Below are 23,148 nucleotides of genomic sequence, written 5' to 3' on the forward strand. Positions count from 1 at the left end.
TTCCTATTAATACTGTACATTCCCAATGTTTTGCTCAGGTCTTCAGAAGCGTCTTACTAACCAAATCTAAAATAATTCCAAAACATGCTGTACAAACATTCTACTCTTTGTGACAAACGACTTGACGACCAATTGTTCAGAAATGAAAATCGACACAGTTCTTGCTAAATAAAAAAAAAGTTTTACGGCGGAGTCAGGCTCAAAAAATATACCGCAAGATCACACCCCCATTCATAATCAGAAACCAGCAAACCATCTAGTTTGCTAAAAAAAACACTGCGTGACATCAATGACGTTACCTTTTTCATTTACAAAAATAACTTTAACTTGTCAAAGTAAGTGCAATTTCACAATGGTGAATATCAGTACAGTATGGGGCCCAGTTCTCGGCCGGGTCCAGTTCTCGGCCACTTTGTGTTTAACGCGTTTTTTCACACTCCAGTTGAATTAAAAGAAAAAGGTATTTCCTTCAAACGATAGACTGATTCATGTGCTTTAAGTATCTTGAGTTTGATCGTTCAATTCGATATAGAAAGCTCACACGTCGAGTTTACGCGGAGGTAGGTGAATTTGCATTCCCGAAAAATTTGTTTGTTTACGGCTCCTTAAAATTCATGGATGTAGTTAAATTCGTATTTTATCCAAAAGCCCCCACCATACGAGCTAATTTTTGGCATGTGAAACGTAGAATAATTCAGCTTTCTGCTTTAGTTAACTTTTCGTTGAACCGTTGTATTTTTTGGTCTTAATTTACTTCGAAAGTTTTTCTTGCGACGTTTGCGTATTTGCCAGTTCTCGGCCACCCTGCTCGCTATCACAGCTTAGCGCTTGGTTTTTAATATAATTTCATCTGCTGCTGCCAGAATGAAAGAAATGAATGTTTTAAAAATAAAGTTCAATCTTATCTCTAAGTTTTGAGCTGACTCTTGTCTTGTCTATTATTTCTACAACACCTAAATCTTTCAAGACCTTTCAGTCACTGCAAAATAAACCATCTAAATGCACGGGTCACACAATGCGTTGCTAGAACCTGCACATAGGCAACTAGGCGCGTTAAAATCCTTCTTTTCTAAAGTAAAACAAAGCCTCATAAAAATAATTTGGGATCGATATAACATAAATAGGTTTACAGAGTGATTTTATGACTGTGAAAATTAATTGAGCATTTTTTTTACAGATAATTACGCACAAGCTTTTTAGTGGCCGAGAACTGGGCCAAGGTGGCCTAGAACTGGGCCCACAAATGGAGCTTTTATTTTTATTATTGCTCGGGCAAATTAATTTTTGACCGGTCGATAGCCTTACACCAAAAAGCTGAATAATGTAGCTTGCTCTGGGAGAAATTTCAAGTTCCTGCGGTTCTTCTGAGGTAAGAAATACAAGTTTACGTCAAAAGTGGCCGAGAACTGGGCCCCATACTGTACTTTGCCCCGTAAGCTTTTTTCTCTGTCCTTCCGCGGAAGCAAAAAAACACAACCTGATTACACATTAACCCAAAAGTCGACCAAGTGTGCCTGCAACGATTTCCTGTCAAAACTAAAATGAAAACCATTGCGGTATGCGTCACCCGTAGCGGTTTTGTAGCAACCCCAAGCTATCCCCGTCTTTTTGGCCGCGCCAGGAGACTACGCTCTAGGACGACCAAAGGGTAAACTATAAATCGGCCACGCCCGATTAATGAACGAAAATTTTATCCGGCAAATGCCCCCATTTTTTAGAAAACCAGTCCACAGAATAATTGATTTTAACAACACATTTATTATTACTAACATCAATTTTCCTTCAGCTGTTGCTACACACATTCTCAAAAGCATTTTCTACGATTATTGAGATTACATTTTACAAGAAATAAAAAACTTCGCATAGGGATGACACATACCAGGTTTATTATCTTTGTAGACATAGAGGGCAAAATTACTGAATACTGAAAGAAGGCATTTTTTTGTCCATTTTCTTCAGCGAGGGAAAACGTTCTTAAAGGTTCCCAGCAATTGCTCATGGATCTACGCAAGATTCAAAGGTCGACAAGAATAATTTTTGACGTTCGCCGAATACTTTCAACGATTGTCGAAAACGACCGTGGGACTTCCGCCAACTTCTAAACGTTATTGCAAGATCAGCAAATATACTTCCGATATCTTGACTATACCAAAGTAATTTGCCCTTATGTTAAAGTTTTCAATTTTCAAATGATTCTCGTCGCGTTGATTTTCCTGGTCACCTGCGATTTTCCTACACCTACTAATTTGACGATGATTGCCTGGTATCATAAGAATTTGCGGTACAAATCGGATAACATGTACATATTTCCAAAACTTACTTCTTTTTCATTGTTTAAGTTATCGTCATAGATAGCCAACGGAGTGAATACCTTTTAAAACTTTTAGGCTATGAACTAATTAGTCTGCAAATATACATAGCTACCATTTAAGTAAACTGTTCCAGGTTTACCTCGGGGTGTTAAAAAAACCTGTGAATGTTTCTTTTTTTTAGTTTTGGAGCTATTGTTTTATGCTAAATATAGTTTTGGGGTTCTTTGTTGTCTTATTCATTCTATCTTTGTGTTACGTCACTGGTGAATTTCACAGATTCTTACACCGAGGATGAGCATCTTATTCAGCGATTGGGCTTGCAAGTTGGTAATCTCGTTGCCAAGTTGATCGAGTTGCAACTGTCAGGTGCTGCAAAGAAACAAGAGAAGGTTATCTAGATACAGATATTCAGATAGGTACTCAGCATACATTAGATTCATTCATTGAAACCCTTCAATATTAATTTTTACAGTACTGTCAATCAGACTTCCATACACTGTCCTTCATGGCTTCTCTCTAGTCTATCCTAACCTACAAAGCACTACAAAAATATTTCCAATAATAAGGCAGGGCTCCCCCTACCCTCGAAAAAAAATCCTACCAAAAAATCATTTTGGACACATACCCAGGGCTTACTGTTGGAATTTTATGGTACTCTGACTTATCCCTCCCTTCATGGTGGGCGTGGTGGCCTAATGGTTAGCGCGCTGTGATGCCGGATCGAGCGATCCGGCCTCGAGCCCTGGCCGGTTTCATGGTGTTGTGTTCTTGGAAAAGACATTTTACTCTCACAATGCCTCTCTCCACCCAGGGGTATAAATGGGTACGGGAGAATTTACTGCGGGGTAACCCTACAAAGAACTAGCAACCCATCCATAGGGCAGTAGAGATACTCCTAGTCGCTAATGAAACCGGGATAAGCTTCATCCTGATTGGCCACTAGACGCGAACGCAGACTTTACCTACCTACCCTACCTAACTTATCCCTCACCACTCCCAGAATATACTGCCTTATAAGGGAAGGCCGCTCTTAAAAATAGATATGTATTACAAACGGCAACTGTCTATTTCTCAAAAAAGTAATAACGCAACAAGGCAAAGTCTTAGAAAACTGACTTACTTGTTGGTGCGGTCCTTAACTTTGCTATGCACGACTCGTATGCAAATCCCATTGTCAATATCAAGAGAAACGTGACGAGAAGAGCATGAAACGTGCTCTTAAACCAGGATGACTCGCCATCCAGCAATGTCAGTATGTCGTCCTCGTTGCCATTTGTTAACCAGTTTTGGGTTTGAGTCTACAAAGCAGTAAACACATATACTTGAATGGCTTCAGTGTCACCACAATCTAGCAATATAGGCAAGCAATGCATGCGGAGTGCTTGATTAGTTATGGACTTATGTCTGAACACTTAACCCTTAACATGCTAAGTCCGGATTATTCCGGGATTTGGAGGAATGGCCATTCAACCACGTATGACGTCACCAATTTACACGTCAGTAGTTTTTTGTGGTGTGCAACATATAGAGTTTGGATAGATCTTTCCACAGGACTGTCCGTCTTGAATATTGACTGCATTCCGACAGAGCTAATCGAGAAAAACGTGATCAGTTTTTGGGTGTAAAATTGGTGCTAAAACAGGCCAATATACCTGCCCGTACTTGATCATGGTCTCCTTTCCAGGGTTTTCCTTTGACTAAGATCAAAACTTTTCAGGCCAGTAGAAAGGGTGCACAGAGTAAAAGATAGAGAAAATAAAAAAGCAGAGAAAAACGAAAAGGAAAGGAGCAAGGAAAAAAATCGGAACGGTTCAGCAAAAGAAAAAACAACTTTTGGCTTATGCGCATGCGCCAAAGTAAAATATTGTACATTTTTACATGGAAATTTCATCAAAAACCTACTGCAGTGTCGGAAAGTGTATTTGTAGCAAAGTTTCGAGAAATTTAGGACCGTAGAGCTAGGAAAATCGATTAACGGTTAAAAAAAGTGGTTTTTGGAGTAATTTCAGCATATTAAGGGTTAAATCGTGCTCCAAGAACTAAAAACTGTTTGCTTCCTTTTCTCTCGACTTCCGTTGGAAACTTGAACACGACGTTTTTTCTAGTCAGTCAAGTACTCACCATTTTAATATACCACTGGGAAATTCTATAAAACTCTATAAAATGTTTTGCTTGACATGCTATTGCTTCTAGTTATTTACTTGAATTTATTTATAAATACGGACACAATAGGCCAATTTAGGCCATATAACTCTTTTCCACCGAACAAGACTATGTTTCGACCTTCATTTGGCTCTGGCTTTTAGTTGTCCCCCAGAAGTTAAACGAGTTTTACATTTGTTTCAATACGAATTAGACACATCTAGCTAGCTACTGCGTCTAAAAGAAATGTATACATAGTTAAGCCAACTCACATGGAATGCTTGGGTGTGTCGAAGGATGATCTTTTTTATATCGCGCTGTCTGTACTTGAAAAGATTTCTTAAGCACTCCACCTTCCATTTGAGATGATCATTTTTACGTCCAGTTACAAAACCAATGGAGCGCTGACTGCTGAAGAACATGGAAACGACAAACCGGGAGTCGCTGATTTTTTCCATGTAGTAGGATGCCGTGTAAATGTCCGCCAAAATCCCTTCTACTTCTCCAGTCCCCACCATTGCATCGTACATTTCGTAGAAGTCAGGAAAATCTGAGTTACAGAAACAATAAAACGGGCGATTTTCAATTGACTGGTTTTACCGTTGCCAAGTTAGGAACTTAACCAAAACTAAGACTTGTATGTTTCCTTATGCTTGGAACGGGTTGCATTATTTTATTTCACTAATTCTGATAGGCTCATTGAGTTGTTTGATTTCCTAGAGTTTTTTCCACATTCAGCTTTACAATATCAATTCATTGTGAAGCAAACATGTGAAAGGAATATGATAAAATCATCAATGGCATAGAACCAGAATTGTTTCCGAACCAGTCTTATAACAAATTAAATTTTTCGAAAAGATCGCTTAATTAATTATTCTTATTTATTATGACGATCCAAAGCGTCGTCAGTCTTTCATTTAAGGAAACTGGAAAAGGATAAGTTTGGGACGGTCATCTAAAACGTATCTTTCCTAAATGTGATGGTAACTCACATTTTATTGTTTTTAGCCCCAAAATGCCCGATTCATCTGATCTAAAACAAATTATTTTTTCCTGGATTTGGACTTACCTTTCACATTTGCAGCATGTTTCAAGGCCTCGTCGTAGGCATGGCTATCTCCCATCACTGCAACCTACATGCAAAGGTTCTATTTTAGAAAAACGAAGAAGCATTTCTCTACTGATAAATATGCCATCCATATTTTAAACGCATACAAAAATAATAAAAATAGACCACTTATAAACATATTCAGATAATTAATATAATTATTATTTAGCGCACATCGGAATAAAGAATTCTTTTATTTTCCCACATGGCTGAGTTTAGAAAAGTTCTTCATTTTCTATTTCGTCTTGTTTTGTTCGGTTCATTCTTTTTGGACAATTGGCAGGATAGAGTTACATTTTTGAGTTTTGATTTGCACTCAAGATATATACGACCACGCGGTAAGCTTGGAGGGGGATGTGAGAGCCAACGCGCGAAATTCATGATCATGAGCAGGCAAATTCCTTCCCCCTACTACGTCATAATTCTGCTGTTCGAATTCCAGATACTAGGCCGGGATATTGTTTTGATGTACCAAACATTCTCGGAACTGACATAGAAACTAGGAGTTGCTGATAGCAAGTTAAGTGCTGCGAAGTGAGTTATAAGAATATTAATTATAATAGTAGGAGCGGAGCGGAAGGTCATAGGAATGTTTCGGATTTTCACATTTTCAGATGTGAAAGATATAATCTTTAATTTCTTAGCGTGTGAAATGCTAGTGACATTGAGAAAAGGAAGCAATGTAACATAACAAAGCACGTGCAATTCGATCGCAAAGCCATCAGAAACACCAATTTATGACGTCAAAAAGCTCAAAGCTCGTTCCATTCTAGCGTGCGGTCATTATGAAAACGTTTATATGGAGCCTTCGCAAATAATTTTCGTAGTTTTTGCTGTACATATTTCGCGCTCAAAGCACAGAAAGTAATTTTTTCCCTTAAATTAACTTAGTAATGGATAATTATGAACGCGAATTATAAGAAGGCATCGTAAATTCGTTATTCATCAGAGCTGGCGCATAAGGGATGAAAAGACCGTTTCCCCGGCACTTTACTTGATCATCTTGCTCAAGAGAGGTTTCTTGGGAAGCATTTACAAAGTTCTGAACAGAAGCGCAAACGGCAGCGCTTTAAAGTTTAACCTCTTGCTCTTTAGCGAAAAGGACATCGCAAACGACAAACGCAGCTTCCACATTTTACATGCCGCTGATCATACGTACTGCATGTACTTAAAATCATCGCCAGTGAAAAAGTCAAATCGAGTGTGTCGCGTATATAAAGCGCCCAGGCCCCGCGCGGACAGTCAAAAATAGTTCTGCTGCTACGCTAAGGCTTCGCAGCAATAATTACGTCGTAATAAGTGAAGAGAATTCATATTTCGTGCTAAAGACTAAAATGTTAAGGTTCTTGATGCCAACCTTTACTCCAAGCAAGGATTCTTGTTGTTTGATGGACGAGGATGTCAAGGCGCTTGTGAAAGTGGCCGTGAAGAAGGAACAGAGGACAATGCCAGTTAGAATCCACAGGACGCCAAACAACCGTGCCAACAAGGACTTGGGAACCCTGTCGCCGTACCTGCGTGAAATATTAAAAGAAACAAATTAACTGAAATTATTGCATGCACCCAAATGGGGTCGTCCACCACCGTCGTATTGCTTTTTTTGGGGTAAATTAGTGACATAAAAAACAACATTAATGTAATACTGCAATGTAATTTTGCAGCATTAGTCAAGAGAGTGTAAAACCCATTAAACTCTTACCCTACAGTAGTCATGCTCACAAATGACCACCAGATTCCTTCCATTACACCGCGTGTAAAGGATCTCGGGAAATGGTCTGAATTCCTGGAGGTATCCTTTGAAAAAGAGAAGACAATGTATATACTAGTTATGCAACGCTTTCGAGTGGTATACTACGGAATATCCCACGAGTCACTTGTATTTTCTCGGTATACACACGAGCCTTTAGGCGAGTGTGTATGCCAAGAAAATACAAGTGACAAGTGGGATATCCCATAGTATACCACGAGAAAGTGTTGTGTAACTATTTTATACCATGCCATAGAAAATACGCTCACTAAATTTCGTCGACAATACAATCGCGGCGCATGATGGGAAGGTTGGGTTGAATACCGTCGAATATACAACGGCTTTCCTGTATTCTGATTGGCTGTATTTTCTATGGCATGGTATAAAAGTTAAGACCGCATCCAGCAAGTCCGGTAATAAGTCTTATACTGTAAATCGTTTTTCTTTTTTAAGTAATCTTGACTGTTCAGGAAAGTTCAAATTTATTCACTGTCATATCGTGCCGTCACTTTTCAACAAATGGTTTTATTTTCAAGAGTCAAAATGATAATGATTTCACACACATTCGGTCAATTCTATCAACGCCTATTCTTGCCCATTTCCACCAGGCATAAATCGAGCAGTTGCTAACATTTATAGTCCCGGTGTTGAGGCTTTAGTCTATCCTGAGACATTTGACGCCCTCGTGTCTTTGAATCCTGGGTTCCGTTTCGGGGGATTGGTAAGAAAAAAGACAAAACCCAACAAGCTAAGGAGGCCATAATGATCCTCGCACTGAATATCAGTTACCATGGTTACTAGAAGAATACTAAGAAATGGGATTGATTTGCCCTCATTGTTCTTTGGATGAGTCCAGATGAGTCAAAAGACAAAATTTTCCTTTCTTTTTTTATATTGTTACCGTACATTCGGGCATTTGAACAGGACGACAGTCCTCACGTTTGCCCATTTCCCATTTTTTTGACACCAAACGTTTGTGTCCTTCGGTTGACTGATCGAAAGGGATGGACATTGCTGGGATCGACTGATGGATCAATGCAGTCCACACCAATCAAAACAAATGCGTCATGGTTTATTTTAAGGAAATCTTTCGAAAGCCTTTGTTAAAAGCTGGTCTCCACATCATGTTCAAGCTGACGGTCTCTCGATTTCTAAGAAATTCGAACACAGAGGTCCAGATTGAATATTATTCATTGCATTGCCCACTCCTATTTCTCTTTTATCAATCGACCGGAGAATAAGAGATGTATGGTTGTGACAAAGATTGTGGTAGGCATCAGGCTGCAATTTTAACGACCGAGTGAATTCAGCGATTTTCAGCATCATATCAAAACTTGCTGCAAAAATGATGCTTTCTCTAGAGCACCTTTGATTCTCGGATTCTAGCCTGAAAAACAGGCGTTTGGCAGGGCAGAACGGTAAGCGCGCACGAGCACAAAGCCCCAGAGAGGGGGAAAGAAAATTTCTATTTCGTTGCTTTTCTCTCGCACTCGTAGCTCCGGCCCGTAAAAATTAAACACCTGTTCTACGCGCTAATCGGATTCAAATGTTTATCTGAATAGGACAGTCCCTAAACCTTAGTTTCTAGTCGAATGTCGAGTGTTGCCTCGATGTTGATTAAATAAAGTGTAGATTCCCTTTAGTAAAAGTCTGATGTAAAACAGCTCTGAAAAGTCGGCTTTCCCGAATAAGATATGTCGTCTTGGATTAAAACGATCACAGGTTTTCGACGGCACGCGTGGCCCACAAAACGCTTATAACTCGCCGCTAGAAGGTGTACTGCAGGTGGACGCCAGTGAGTCGAAATGTGTTTCTAAGTTTCGCTGCACGAACGTCAGTGCTTTGCATATACGTAAGACAGTTTCTGGCATCACTCCAAAAACTCTGAAAACTCGGTAAAACTAAACGTTTCGCCACTCTGAAAGTTAATATCGAAAGGTACATTTTCGACGATGAAAATACGTTTACAAGTTGAAGTGGGACAAAACTCACAACAAGAAAGTGGAAAGTGCGGTTACGAATTCGAATTTGTCGAAGAATACGTGACAGGCGTTTGGGAAACAATTTTCTTTTCTTGTTTTCCTAGCCCGAATTAACGTAAACTTAACGTATTTTGAGTGGGAGGCCAAGCAAGCGTCCACAACGCTAGCACGCACGGTCGTGCTCAAATAAACCTTGTTTTTACCGTGAACTCATGAGCTCTTTCGGGCTCACTATATATAATAGTATTAACAATTTGCGTCAAATGCTAGAAATGTTTGACTCTAGATTCGCGGATGGCGAAGAGAAGCCTGCATCGCTCTGAAACCTGTGTGCACCTGCCTCATGTACGGATCGACTAATGCGCTTCCCACGTAGCTCTTTAACAATTCTTGATTATATATTTATATTTTGGAAATTCTGTGCTATTTTACTGAACATACACATGATATTGTTAGTCCCTTTTTTCTCCGTTAACCGTCGTCCAACTGACCCAAATTTTGGGATTTTCCAGAAAAAAAGTTGTGATATAAATATTGTAATTATGGAGTCATCCAAATGCCCTAATTCCGTCCGAACGTTAACAGGATATGCTGTTTTTGTTTTGCTTAAGGCAACCTTTATTGAAGCCGTATAGTCAATATCTAAATCATGCAATGCAACAAATTAACGAACACATTTACATTCTAATTTTAATGCGTAAAAATTAAAATAAAAGCTTTCACAGGGTTTACTGAGGCTCGATTCAGCATTAAGTTTAATTCCCAACAAAGAATCGAAAGTCCGCAAACGTTAACCTAATTCCATGTCTATTCTAATAAAACTCGCGAATTACCAGATCGACAAATTTCAAAAATACTGATAATATTTGTGGCTTATTTTATTTGCTAAAATTATTTAACAATGCTCACGCAGTGAAAACTAATTTTTTTCGTACAAAAAAAATTAGCATCGAATAAAACAAGGAGTCGCCAAAGCTATTCAACTGCAAATTCAATACAGTTTAATTGTATATATTTAAAAAGCTTTTTGAAACCCATCCAAGTACTAGCCGTAATTGCCAAATACACAAAGGCCTGCGACATGCGACAGAGAGTTCCGCGTAGCTCTTTTCTCCCTGACCGCCATGTATTAACATATTTACCGATCATTTAGCAAAGTAAATAATATATTTTTACGGCATATTTTTTAGCGTGTACTCACCAGTCCCCAAACAAACAGACCCGCGAAGCCCGTCAACAGCAATGTGATAACGGTAACGGGCCATGTATCCTTCATGGCTTGAACGACTCTATTTCGTAAATGTTCGCGCGTTTGTTCTTTGTTCACTATGAAAACAACACCTGGCGATTTCAGGATCTCTACGTACTCATAGCCGCCGTATTTACCATCTTCGCTGCCATACACTGGCATAGCAATGTCTGCTTTTTTCTCGACGATGGACTGATCGAGCTGCTGTAGATCGTCTGCTTTTGTGGTGTAGGTGTAGTTGGCTCCTTCTGAGGGTACTGCGTCACATATCTGCAGCCCCTTGTTGACAATTTCATAGAAGAAGTCCTTGATATTTTCCTCGCTTCTTAGCCGGCCCTTTTCTTGATTATCTTTGCTTTCATTTGCTACTTCCCGAGCTTTCCTTGATAACATTTCAGGTTCTTGTTCAGGTTTTTGGCCTTTTTCTTCATATATGTAAGGTGGTTTATCCAGCCAGGAGATGGAAACTGGCAATGGTGGCGGTGCAAGTCGACTAAAAGGGGGTTTACATGGTTTTCTAGTCGAGGTGTTGACTTTCTCCAGAAGATTTACGCCCAGAAATGCTGGATCCGTGCAGGAGAAAACGCAAGCACAAAAGGCCCAAGAAAAAACAAAAGCTAGCAACTCTGCTTTGATCAACATCTTCACCCTCTTTTCTCTTTTAAAGATTTTTTTTCGGATTTAATTTTCACTTTGGTTCTTTTTAACTGATGCTTTTCCTCTCTTTGGATGGTGTCGTCACAGCTCTGCCTAATAACGGTCCGTGAAAAAATGGAACGCTCGGCGATCGGTGAAGATAATTTGAATATTTTTTTCCTCTTGAAACAGGAAGCGGCTGCATAACAGGTGGAAAAAAGGAAAACCCACTGTTTATCATACAATAATGCTTTGTGAGTGACCTCACAAATCGAGAAAGCTGTAAAATGCTTGAAGCTTTCAATGTGCAACTGGCAGTTTGCCAACGAGGAGATGTCAAGCACATGCGCACCGCAATGTTGGCATTCAAACGTCAAAATTTACTTTTGTCGATCTTTTTAAATTATACTTTTTGGGAGTGAATTAGTTATTCGGTCATTTGTTATTCGCAAAAGCTTATTGAGGAGGGTGGCTGAGACACTCTGCAGGACTAAAAACAAGACCTGACAAAGGGCGGATGAGCTCTTCGAAGCCAACGGCCATCCAGCATCCTTCATGTTTTCAATGTATTTTCAGTTCCTCATTTGCAACTATTTTTAATAAAGGTACATGTAGTTTTTATTTCTCGAAAATGCTTTAGGTCCAAATTTAATTTTTTTAAACTTCCCAATGTTTTGAATACCCTGGACTTGGAGTGATATCTTTTATCTTGCAAAGCCGCCATATTTAGAAAACTAGTCCACAAATAATAATTGATTTTAACAACAAATTACTTATTATTAATATTCTTTTTCCTTACACTGTTGATTTCTCATCTCTTCACTTGCATGCACCGACTACATACATTCTCAAAAGCATTTCCTACGATGGAGATTACATTTTACAAGAAATCACAAACTTTGCATAGGGATAACACATACCAGGTTTATTATCTTTGTAACATAGAGGGCAAAATTACTGAATTCTGAAAGAAGGCATTTTTTTGTCCATTTTAGTCGGCTGGGTTAAAACGTCTTTAATTTCCCAGGGAAGACGTTTAAACGATATCGCAAGATCAGTAAACATACTTCTGATAAACTCCTGAAGACTGCCTAGAGAAGATCCGATATCTTGACTATACCAGTTTTGCCCTTATTTTAAAGTTAGTAAGATTGAGGAATAATATTATTTTTGTTTTCAAAATTGTCAGATGACTCTCGTCGCGTTGATTTTCCTGGTCACCTACGATTTCCTACACTTACTAACTTGACGATGATTGCCTGGTATCATAAGAATTTGCATATCAAATTAGATTACATGTACAGATTTTCACAGTTTTCTTCTTTTTTACTGTTTAACTTATCGTCATAGATAGCGAAACAAGTAAATGCCTTCAACTTACAAAGCTACCATTAAGTAAACTGTTTCAGGTTTACCTCGGATGTAAAAAAAAAAAACCTGTGAATGTTTTTTTTTTTTCAGTTTTGGAGCTATTGTTTTCATCCTAAATACTGTTTTGAGGTTCTTTGTTGTCTTATTCATTCTATCTTTGTTTTACGTCACTGCTGAATTTCACAGGTTCTTACACCAAGGATGAGCATCTTTTTCAGCGATTGGGCTTGCAAGTTGGTGATTCTGTTGCCAAGTTGATCGAGTTGCAACTGTCAGGTGCTGCAAAGAAGCAAGAGAAGGTTATCTAGATAGAGATATTCAGATAGTTAATCAACGTACATCAGATTTTCTTTGTAACCCCTTTAATATAACCTTTTTACAGTACTGTCAATCAGACTCCCATACACTGTCCTTCATGGCTTCTCCCTAGTCTATCCTAACCTACAAAGCACTATATGTACAAAATTATTTCCAATAATAAGGCAGGGCTCCCCCTACCCCGAAAAAAATCCTACCAAAAAATCATTTTGGACACATACCCAGGGCTTACTTTGGAATATTATGGTACTCTAACTTATCCCTCCCTTCATGGTGGGAGTGGTGAGAGATAAGTTAGGTGGGGTAGGTAGGTAAAGTCTGCGTTCGCGTCTAGTGGCCCATCATGCCGGAGCTTATCCCGGTTTTAGTAGCGACAACTGTCTATTTCGCAAAAAAGTAATACAGCAACAAGGCAAAGTCTTAAAGAACTGACTCACTTGTTGGTGTGGTCCTTAACTTTGCTATGCACGACTCGTATGCAAATCCCATTGTCAATATCAAGAGAAACGTGACGAGAAGAGCGTGGAACGTGCTCTTAAACCAGGATGACTCGCCATCCAGCAATGTCAGTATGTCGTCCGCGTTTCCATTTGTTAACCAGTTTTGGGTTTGAGTCTGCAAAGCAGTAAACACATATACTTGAATGGCTTCAGTGTCACCACAATCTAGCAATATAGGCCAGCAATGCACGCGGAGTGCTAGATTAGTTATGGACTTTATGTCTGAACACTTAAATCGTGCTCCAAGAACTAAAAACTGTTTGCTTGAACACGACGTTTTTTTCTAGTCAGTCAAGTACTCACCATTTTAATATACCACTGGGAAATTCTATAAAACTTTATAAAATGTTTTGCTTGACATGCTATTGCTTCTAGTTATTTATTTCAATTTATTCAAAAATACGGACACAATAGGCCAATTTCGTTATATTAAAGAAGACGGGGGGGGGGGGTTATCACATAATTCTGTTCCACCGAACAAGACTATGTTTTGACATTCTTTGGCTCTGGCTTTTAGTTGTCCCCCAGAAGTTAAAAGAGTTTTACATTTGTTTCAATACGAATTAGACACATCTAGCTAGCTACTGCATCTGAGAGAAATGTATATGTAGGTTAGTATACTCACATGGAATGTTTGGGTGTGTCGAAGGATGATCTTTTTTATATCGCGCTGTCTGTACTTGAAAAGATTTCTTAAGCATTCCACCTTCCCTTTGAGATGTTTATTTTCACGTCCAGTTACAAAGCCAATGGAGCGCTGACTGCTGAAGAACATGGAGACAACAAGCCGCGAGTCGCTGATTTTTTCCATGTAGTAGGATGCCGTGTAAATGTCCGCCAAAATCCCTTCTACTTCTCCAGTGTGCACCAATGCATCGTACATTTCGTAGAAGTCAGGAAAATCTGAGTTACAGAAACAATAATTCGAGCGATTTTCAATTGATTGGTCAAATTCTGATAGGCTCATTTCGTTGTTTGCTTTCTTATAATTGCCCAGAGTTATACTTTCTAGGTTAAACTTTACGACAGTCGCAAAAGAAATCCTTTGAATATATATGCAGCATTTTTAGTAGTAATAATTAGGTGTATCTAGTGACTTTGAATCCTTCGATTTCCACATCTTTACAATATCAAGGAATATGAAAAATCGTCAATGGTAAAGAACCAGAATTGTTTCCGAACCAGTCCTATATAAAAAAAAACATTTTCTAAAAGATCGCTTAATTAATTATTCTTATTTGTTATTATTGTTAGTTGTTTATCATTTAAATCTTCAGGGAGCTATTTCTAACAGTTTGTTCTTATCATTTTGAACTTAAAAATGTCGTCGTGACGACTCCGAAACGTCCTTTGATTTTATTGTTGAGTTTTGCATTCTTATGTTTAACCAAACCGTTGCTTATAATGGTCGATTGATAATCTTTCATTTATGAAAACTGGAAAGAGGATAAGTTTGGGATGATCTTCTAATGCGTATCTTTTCTAAATGTGATGGTAACTCATAGAATATTGTTATTAGCCCCAAAATGCCCAATTCTTCTTATCTAAAATGAGTTTTTTTTCTGGATTTGGACTTACCTTTCACATTTGCAGCATGTTTCAAGGCCTCGTCGTAAGCATAGCTATCTGCCATCACTGCAACCTACATGCAAAGGGTTTATTCTAGGAAAACGAAGGAGCATTTCTCTACTGATAGATATGTCATCCATATTTTGAGCGCATACAAAAATAATAAAAATAGACCACTTATAAATATATTCAGATAATTAATATAGTTATTATTTGGCGCACATCGGAATAAAGAACTTTTTAATTTTCCCGCATGGCTGAGTTTGGGAAAGTTCTTCATTTTCTATTTCGTCTTGTTTCGTTCGGATCATTCTTAAAGGACAATTGGCAGGATCAAGTGAGTTTTTTAAAGTTTTGATTCGCACAATGCAATACAATACAATACAATACAATACAATACAATACAATACAACAACTTTATTTAAACACGGTAAAAAAGTTTAAAGCTAAAAGCTTGTGGGGCCGTGTACAAATTAAAAATTTAAAAAGACATATAAAAAGACATCCTAATATTGAGAAGATATTGAGAAGATATACGACCACGCGGTAAGCTTGGAGGGGGATGTGAGAGTCAACGCGCGAAATTCATGATCACGAGCAAGCAAATTCCTTCCCCTACTACTAGTCATAATTTCGCTGTTCGAATTCCAGATCAATACTAGGCCGGGATATTGTTTTGAGTACCAAAATTTCTCGGAACTAACATTTAAAGAATTACGTCGTAATAAGTGAGAATTCATATTTCGTGCTTAAGACTTAAAAGTTAAGGTTATTGATGCCAACCTTTACTCCAAGCAAAGATTCTCGTTGTTTGATGGACGAAGATGTCAAGGCGCTTGTGAAAGTGGCCGTGAAGAAGGAACAGAGGACAATGCCAGTTAGAATCCACAGGACGCCAAACAAACGTGCCAACAAGGACTTAGGAACCCTGTCGCCGTACCTGCGTAAAATATTAAAAGAAACAAATTAACTGAAATTATTGCATGCACTCAAATGGAGTCGTCCACCACTTGCAGTCAACGAGGCACGCCATTGACTCTGAATATAATAAATAACAAGTCAAAATGCCCCTAATCCTAAAATAAGAGGTGGTGTTTATAACTGGCAAGTGAAAATAGAGGTTCCAGAGGGACAGTGCCTTCAGTGTCAAACGATCCTTGCCGTTACCACGGGATGAAACATTGATAAAAATTTGACGTCTTTTCGTCGTGGTTTTCCAATCCTTCCTTCATTTCTCCATCTCCTAGCCTGACATGGTTTTGTGTTCGTCAGGCAACACAAAAAGTAAGAAATAAGTCTGTCCCGGCAATCTGCTGCCACTTTCTTAACCAATCAGTAGTGAAACCAAAACCAATTGTGACTTGCTCACGCACGTTTTCCCGCGCTCTGCAAATTTTATCTTTTCTTGTCATCTCATCTGATGTGAGGGCCCCCTGTGCAACAATAACAATAACTGATACATATATTGGAATGAGCGAAAACCTGAATGTAAGTTTGCAGCAAACGAACACATCATTAGTCAAGAGTGTAAAAGCCATTAAACTCTTACCCTACTGTAGTCATGCTCACAAACGACCACCAAATTCCTTCCATTACACCGCGGGTGAAGGATCGCGGGAAATGGTCTGAATTCCTGGAGGTATCCTGTGAAAAAGAGAAGACGATGTAAAAGTGAAGACCGCACCCAACAAGCCCGGCAATAAGTCCTTTACTGTAAAACGTTTGTCTTTTTTGAAGTAATCTTGACTATTCAGGAAAGTTCCAAGTTATTCGCTGTCATATCGTGCCATCACTTTTCAACAAATGGTTTTATTTTCACGAGTCAAAATGATAATGATTTCACATGCATCAGTCAATTCTAGCAACGCCTATTCTCGCCCATTCTCACCGGCCTTGAAGGCAATTGCTTACGTTTGTAATCCTGGGGCATCTCACGACCTCGTGACGGTTTTTTGAATCCTGGAGTTCGTTTCCGGGGATTGGTAAACAAAGACAAAAGCCAACAAGCTCTGGGATCGACTGATCGATCAATACAGTATCAATGCAGCCCACACCCATCAAAACAAATGTGTCATGGTTTATTTTAAGGAAATCTTTCGAGAGCCTTTGTTAAAAGCTGGTCTCCACATCATGTTCAAGCTGACGGTCTCTCGATTCCTAAGAAATTCGAACACAGAGGTCCAGATTGAATATTATTCATTACATTGCCTATTCCTATTTCTCTTTTATCAATCGACGGGAGGGATGTATGGTACGGTTGTGACAAAGATTGTGGTAGGCATCAGGCTGCAATTGTAACGACCGAGTGAATTCAGCGATTTTCAGCATCATATCAAAACTTGCTGCAAGAATGATGCTTTCTCTAGAGCACCTTTGATTCTCGGATTCTAGCCTAAAAAACAGGCGTTTGGCGGGGCAAAACGGTAAGCGCTCACGAGCAAAAAGCCCCAGAGAGGGGGAAAGAAAATTTCTATTTCGTTGCTTTTCTCTCGCACTCGTAGCTCCGGCTAGTAAAAACACCTGCTATACGCGCTACTCGGATTCAAATGTTTATCTGAATAGGACAGTCCCTCAACCTTAGTTTTTAGCAGAATGGAGAGTGTTGCCTCGATGTTGATTGAATAAAGTGTAGATTCCCTTTAATAGAAGTCTGATGTAAAACAGCTCTGAAAAGTCGGCTTTCCCGAAAAAGATATGTCGTCTTGGGTTAAAACGATCACAGCTTTTTGACGACACGCGAGGCCCACAAAACGCGTATGGCGAAAAGTTTAATTTAGTTAAAATGCGTATTTCATTTGGTCGCCAGTGGTCGAAATGAGTTTCTAAGATTCGCTGCACGAACGTCAGTACTTTGTATATACGTAGGACAGTTTCTGGCATCACTCCAAAAACTCTGAAAACTCAGTAAAACTAAACGTTTCGAAAAACCGCCACTCAGAAAGTTAATATGGGAAAGATACATTTTCGGCAATGAAAATACATTTACAAGTTGAAGTAGGACAAAACGTACAAAAAGGAAGTTACGAATTCGAATTTGTCGACGAATACGTGACAGGCGTTGGGAAACAATTTTCGTATTTTGAGTGGGAGGCAACGCAAGCGTTCACAGCGTGCTAGCACGCACCGTGGCAGCACACACCGTGTCCTTGTTTTTACCGTGAACTCATCAGCTCTTTCGGGCTCTTACTATATATAATAGTACTTAACAATTTGCGTCAAATGCTAAAAATGTTTGACTCTAGATTCGCGGATGGCGAAGAGAAGCTTGCATCGCTCTGAAACCTGTGTGCACCTGCTTCATGTACGATCGACTAATGCGCTTCCTACGTAGCTCATTAACAATTCTTGATTATTTATTTATATTTTGGAAATTCTGTGTTATTTTCCTGAACATGCACATGATACTGTTAGTCCTTTTTTTCTCCGTTAACCGTCGTCCAACTGACCCAAATTTTGGGGTTTTGCGGGAAAAAACGGTGTGATATAAATATTGTAATTATGGAGTCATCAAAATGCCCTAATTCCGTCCAAACGTTAACAAGGACATGCTGTTTTTGTTTTGCTTAAGGCAGCCTTTATTGAAGCAGTATAGTCAATATCTAAATTTTGCAATGCAACAAATTAACGAACACATTTAGATTCTAATTTAAATGCGTAAAAATCCAACAACCTAATTCGACTGTAACCTAATTCCATGTCTATTCTAATAAAACTCGAGGATTATTTATTAAAAATACTGATAATATTTTTGGCTTATTTTTTTTACTAGAATTATTTAACAATGCTCCGGCGGTGAAAACTTATTTTTTTTTTTTCGTAAAAAAATTAGAATCGAATAAAACAAGGAGTAGCCAAAGCTATTCAACTGCAAATTCAAGACAGTATAATTGTATATTTAAAAAGCTTTTTGAAACCCATCCAAGTACTAGCCGTAATTGCAAAATACACAAAGGCCTACGACATGCAACAGAGAGTTCCGCGTAGCTCTTTTCTCCCTGAACGCCATATATTAACATATTTACCGATCATTTAGCAAAGTAAATAAAATAGTTTTGACGGCATATTTTTTCAGCGTGTACTCACCAGTCCCCAAACAAACAGACCCGCGAATCCCGTCAACAGCAATGTGATAACGATAACGGGCCAAGTATCCTTCATGGCTTGAACGACTCTATTTCGTAAATGTTCGCGCGTTTGTTCTTTGTTCACTATGAAAACAACACCTGGCGATTTCAGAATCTCCACGTATTCGTAGCCGCCATATTTACCATCTTCGCTGCCATATACTGGCATCGCAATGTCTGCTTCCTTCTTGACGATGGACTGATCGAGCTGCTTTAGGTCGTCTGCTTTTGTAGTGAAGTTGGCTCCTTCTGGGGGTACTGCATCGCATATCTGCAGCCCTTTGTTAACAATTTCGTAGAAGATGCCCTTGAAATTTTCCTCGCTCCTTAGCCGGCCCTTTTCTTGATTATCTTCGCTTTCATTTGCTACTTCCCGAGCTTTCCTTGATAACATTTCAGGTTCTTGTTCAGGTTTTGGACCTCTTTCTTCATATATGTAAGGTGGTTTATCCTGCCAGGCGATGGAAACTGGCAATGGTGGCGGCTCACCTCGACCACGGGGTTGACATGGTTTTCTAGTCGAGGTGTTGTTTTTCTCCAGAAGATTTACGCCCAGAAATGCTGGATCCATGCAGGAGAAAACGCAAGCGAAAAAGGCCCAAGAAAAAACAAAAGCTAGCAACTCTGCTTTGATCCACATCTTCACCCTCTTTTCACTTTTAAGGATTTTTTTCGGATCTAAATTTCACTTTAGTTCTTTTTAACTGATTCTCTTCCTTTCGTTTGATGCTGTCGTCACGTCTCTGCCTAATAACGGTCCGTGAAAAAATGGAACAGTCAGCGATCGATAAAGATAATTTGAATATTTTCTTTCCTTTTGAAACAGGAAGCGGCTATTATCACGCATAACAGGTGGAAAAAGGAAAAACCCACTGTTTATCATACAATAATGCTTTGTGAGTGACCTCACAAATCGAGAAAGCCGTAAAATTCTTGAAGCTTTCAATGTGCAATTGGCAGTTTGCCAACGAGGAGATGTCAAGCGCATGCGCGCGCAATTTTGGCATTCAAACGTCAAAATATACTTTTGTCGATCTTTTTAAATTATACTTTTTGGGAATGAATTAGTTATTCGGTCATTTGTTATTCGCAAAAGCTTAATGAGGAGGGTGGCTGAGACACCCTGCAGGACTAAAAACAAGACCTGACAAAGGGCGGATGAGCTCTTCGAAGCCAAGAGCCATCCAGCATTCTTCATGTTTTCAATGTGTTCTCATTTGCAACTATTTTTAATAAAGGTACATGTAGTTTTTATTTCTCGAAAATACTTTTGGTCCAAATTAAAACCCTTGTAAGTCAATTTTCAAACTTCCCAATGTTTTGAATACCCTGGACGTGGAGTGATATCTTTCGAATGCAAGAAAATTTTATCTTGCAAAGCCGCCATGTTTAGGAAACTAGTCCACAAATAATAATTGATTTTAACAACACATTTATTATTACTAACATCCTTTTTCCACTTATTAATTTGATGATGATTTCCTGGTATCATAAGAATTTGCGTAACAAATGAGATTACATGTAGAAATTTTACAATTTTTCCCTTTATATTGTTTAAAGTGGCAGTGTCACCAACATTAAGTGCTCCTTGAAAATCCAGTTAAGGTGTTGGTATTAATTGAAAATCCACTAAAGTAGCCTGGCCTTGCTAAAATGTACTGTACTTGTTGAAACATTGTTAGAAAGTGATATAGCTACGGACTGGTAGGAAAGAAGTGGCCTAAAATTTGAAAACGTCGGGCCGACGTTTTCAATTTTGAGAGTTTTACTTGGAAGAAAATTTCTCTTTTTAAAAAATACTATCCATCGCGGTTTATTCTCATCTTGGAGAATGAATGTCTGCTTTTATTTTGTTGTTCAAAGTTTTTCTTTGTTGATCAGTGAGTGCACCCTCATAACTCTAGCATAGTTGTATACATACTAGTTATGCAACGCTTTCGAGTGGTATACTATGGAATATCCCACGAGTCACTTGTATTTTCTCGGTATACACACGAGCCTTTAGGCGAGTGTGTATGCTAAGAAAATACAAGTGACAAGTGGGATATTCCATAGTATACCACGAGAAAGTGTTGTGTAACTATTTTATACCATGCCATAGAAAATACGCTTACTAAATTTCGTCGAGAATACAGTCGCAGCGCATAATGGGAAGGTTGGGTTGAATACCGTCGAATATACAACGGCTTTCCTGTATTCTGATTGGCTGTATTTTCTATGGCATGGTATAAAAAAACTTAGAAGACTTCTCGTGACACTGTCCCTTTAAATTATCGTCATAGATAGCCAACGAAGTGAATACCTTCAACTTTTAGGTTATGAACTAATTAGTCTGCAAATATACAAAGCTACCATTTAAGTAAACTGTTTCAGGTTTACCTCGGTGTGAAAAAGCTGTGAATTTTTTTGCTTTGAAGCTATTGTTTTCGTACTCTATATTGTTTTGAGGTTCTTTACTGTCTTGGCCATTCTATCTTTGTTTTACGTCACTGATGAATTTTACAGGCTCTTACACCGAGGATGAGCATCTTATTCAGCGATTTGGCTTGCATGTTGGTAATTCCGTTGCCAAGTTGATCGAATTAACGTCGGAACTTCCAGGTGCTGCAAAAGAAGCAAAACCAGGTTATCTAGATACAGATATATATATATATATATTCAGATAGCTACTCAGCATACATTAGAGTCGCATTCTTTGTAACTCCTTTATTATCTATGCTAAGATCTGATAAATCTAATTTCCGTGCTTACATATCTTAACTCTTATGATCACAGTGCCTTTCTCCACCCAGGTGTATAAATGAGTATATGGGCGAATTTACTGCGGGGGTAACCCTGCGATGGACTTGCACCCCATCAATGGGGCAGTAGAAATACTCCTAGTCGCTAGTGAAACAGGGATAGGTTCCGGCCTGATGGCCCACTAGGCTCGAACGCAGACTTTACATACCTACCTTACCTAACTTATCCCTCACCACAACCAGGATATACTGCAGCCTTTAGGGGAGGGCTACTTTTAAAAATATATATGTATTACAAAGGGCAACTGTCTATTTCTTAAAAAAGTAATAACGCAACAAGGCAAAGTATTAAATAACTGACTCACTTGTTGGTGTGGTCCTTAACTTTCCTATGCACGACTCGTACGCAAATCCCATCGTCAATATCAAGAGAAACGTGATGAGAAGAGCGTGGAACGTGCTCTTAAACCAGGATGAGTCGCCATCCAGCAATGTCAGTACGTCGTCCTCGTTGCCATTTCTTAACCAGTTCTGGGTTTGAGTCTACAAAGCAGTAAACACATCACATGAATGGCTTCAGTGTCACCATAATCTAGCAATATAGGCACGCAATGCATGCGGATTGCTTGATTAGTAATGGACTTTATGTCTGAACACTTAAATCGTGCTTCAAGAAATTAAAACTGTTTGCTTCCTTTTCTCTCGACTTCCGTTGGAAATTGAACACGACGTTTTTTTCTAGTCAGTCAATTACTCACCATTTTAATATACATATAAAAGATGGCCACTAGGAAATTCTATAAAATTCTATAAAATGTTTTGCTTGCCATGCTATTGCTTCTAGTTATATATTTCAATTTATTCATAAATACGAACACAATAGGCCAATTTCGTTATATTAGGGACTTTAAGATACCTGGACGGCTGACCTCGAGGACGGCTGACCGGAAATAATTTTTCGCGTGTAGCCTATGTTGCACATGCCCGCTCCACGCACATTGCCGTCCAGCTCCGTCCAGCTGTTGTCGAGGACGTGAGAAGTAGAGTTTTGCCGTCCACCAGTGAACGGGAGTGCTTTTTGTATGATTTCGTTTAAAAATCTCATTAATGTTTTAATTATGTTACTTTGTTGGGTGGTCCTTTATGGTATTCTTGGTTTGGTACTGATAAAAAGCTAAGAAGTCAAGTTTTATTTGCGGTTACGAATAATATATTTGTTGTGCTTGGCATCAACGCTGATGGCGAAGCCACGTGCGTGAAATTATGAACTTTCTTGCATGTGTTTCTACAAAAATTTCACTTGGAATTTGTACCCTGTGAATGAAAATAGTGTTTTCTGGTCCCAGACT

At 38.8% G+C, this 23,148-nt stretch overlaps 3 protein-coding genes across 3 annotated transcripts in view; all 3 read right to left on the reverse strand.

Annotated features, from left to right (window-relative positions):
- LOC144643151 (uncharacterized) lies at positions 1–20,072 on the reverse strand. The gene is made up of 8 exons (XM_078502312.1): positions 19,018–20,072; positions 16,484–16,578; positions 15,718–15,874; positions 14,944–15,007; positions 13,991–14,268; positions 13,303–13,480; positions 12,668–12,826; positions 1–2,553 (listed from the first exon to the last, which is right to left on the reverse strand). The coding sequence occupies exons 1-7, from the start codon at positions 19,696–19,698 to the stop codon at positions 12,762–12,764; spliced, it is 1,518 nt and encodes a 505-aa protein (XP_078358438.1). The 5' UTR covers positions 19,699–20,072; the 3' UTR covers positions 1–2,553; positions 12,668–12,761.
- On the reverse strand, positions 2,542–11,554 carry LOC144643150 (uncharacterized). Its single transcript, XM_078502311.1, has 7 exons — positions 10,493–11,554; positions 7,262–7,356; positions 6,920–7,076; positions 5,524–5,587; positions 4,727–5,004; positions 3,433–3,610; positions 2,542–2,681 (listed from the first exon to the last, which is right to left on the reverse strand). The coding sequence occupies exons 1-7, from the start codon at positions 11,180–11,182 to the stop codon at positions 2,617–2,619; spliced, it is 1,527 nt and encodes a 508-aa protein (XP_078358437.1). The 5' UTR covers positions 11,183–11,554; the 3' UTR covers positions 2,542–2,616.
- LOC144643149 (uncharacterized) overlaps positions 11,929–23,148 on the reverse strand; it is a 17,769-nt gene continuing 6,549 nt past the window's right edge. The window contains exons 6-8 of the mRNA XM_078502309.1: positions 22,165–22,342; positions 21,361–21,662; positions 11,929–12,546 (exon numbers count right to left, since the gene is read on the reverse strand). Coding sequence (XP_078358435.1) covers positions 21,592–21,662; positions 22,165–22,342 — 249 coding nt within the window. The 3' untranslated portion in view covers positions 11,929–12,546; positions 21,361–21,591. The remainder of the gene's footprint in view (positions 12,547–21,360; positions 21,663–22,164; positions 22,343–23,148) is intronic.

This window comes from Oculina patagonica, chromosome 2 (assembly GCF_052425735.1).
Source record: "Oculina patagonica isolate OP01 chromosome 2, crgOcupat, whole genome shotgun sequence".
Taxonomy (NCBI): Eukaryota; Metazoa; Cnidaria; class Anthozoa; order Scleractinia; family Oculinidae; genus Oculina; species Oculina patagonica.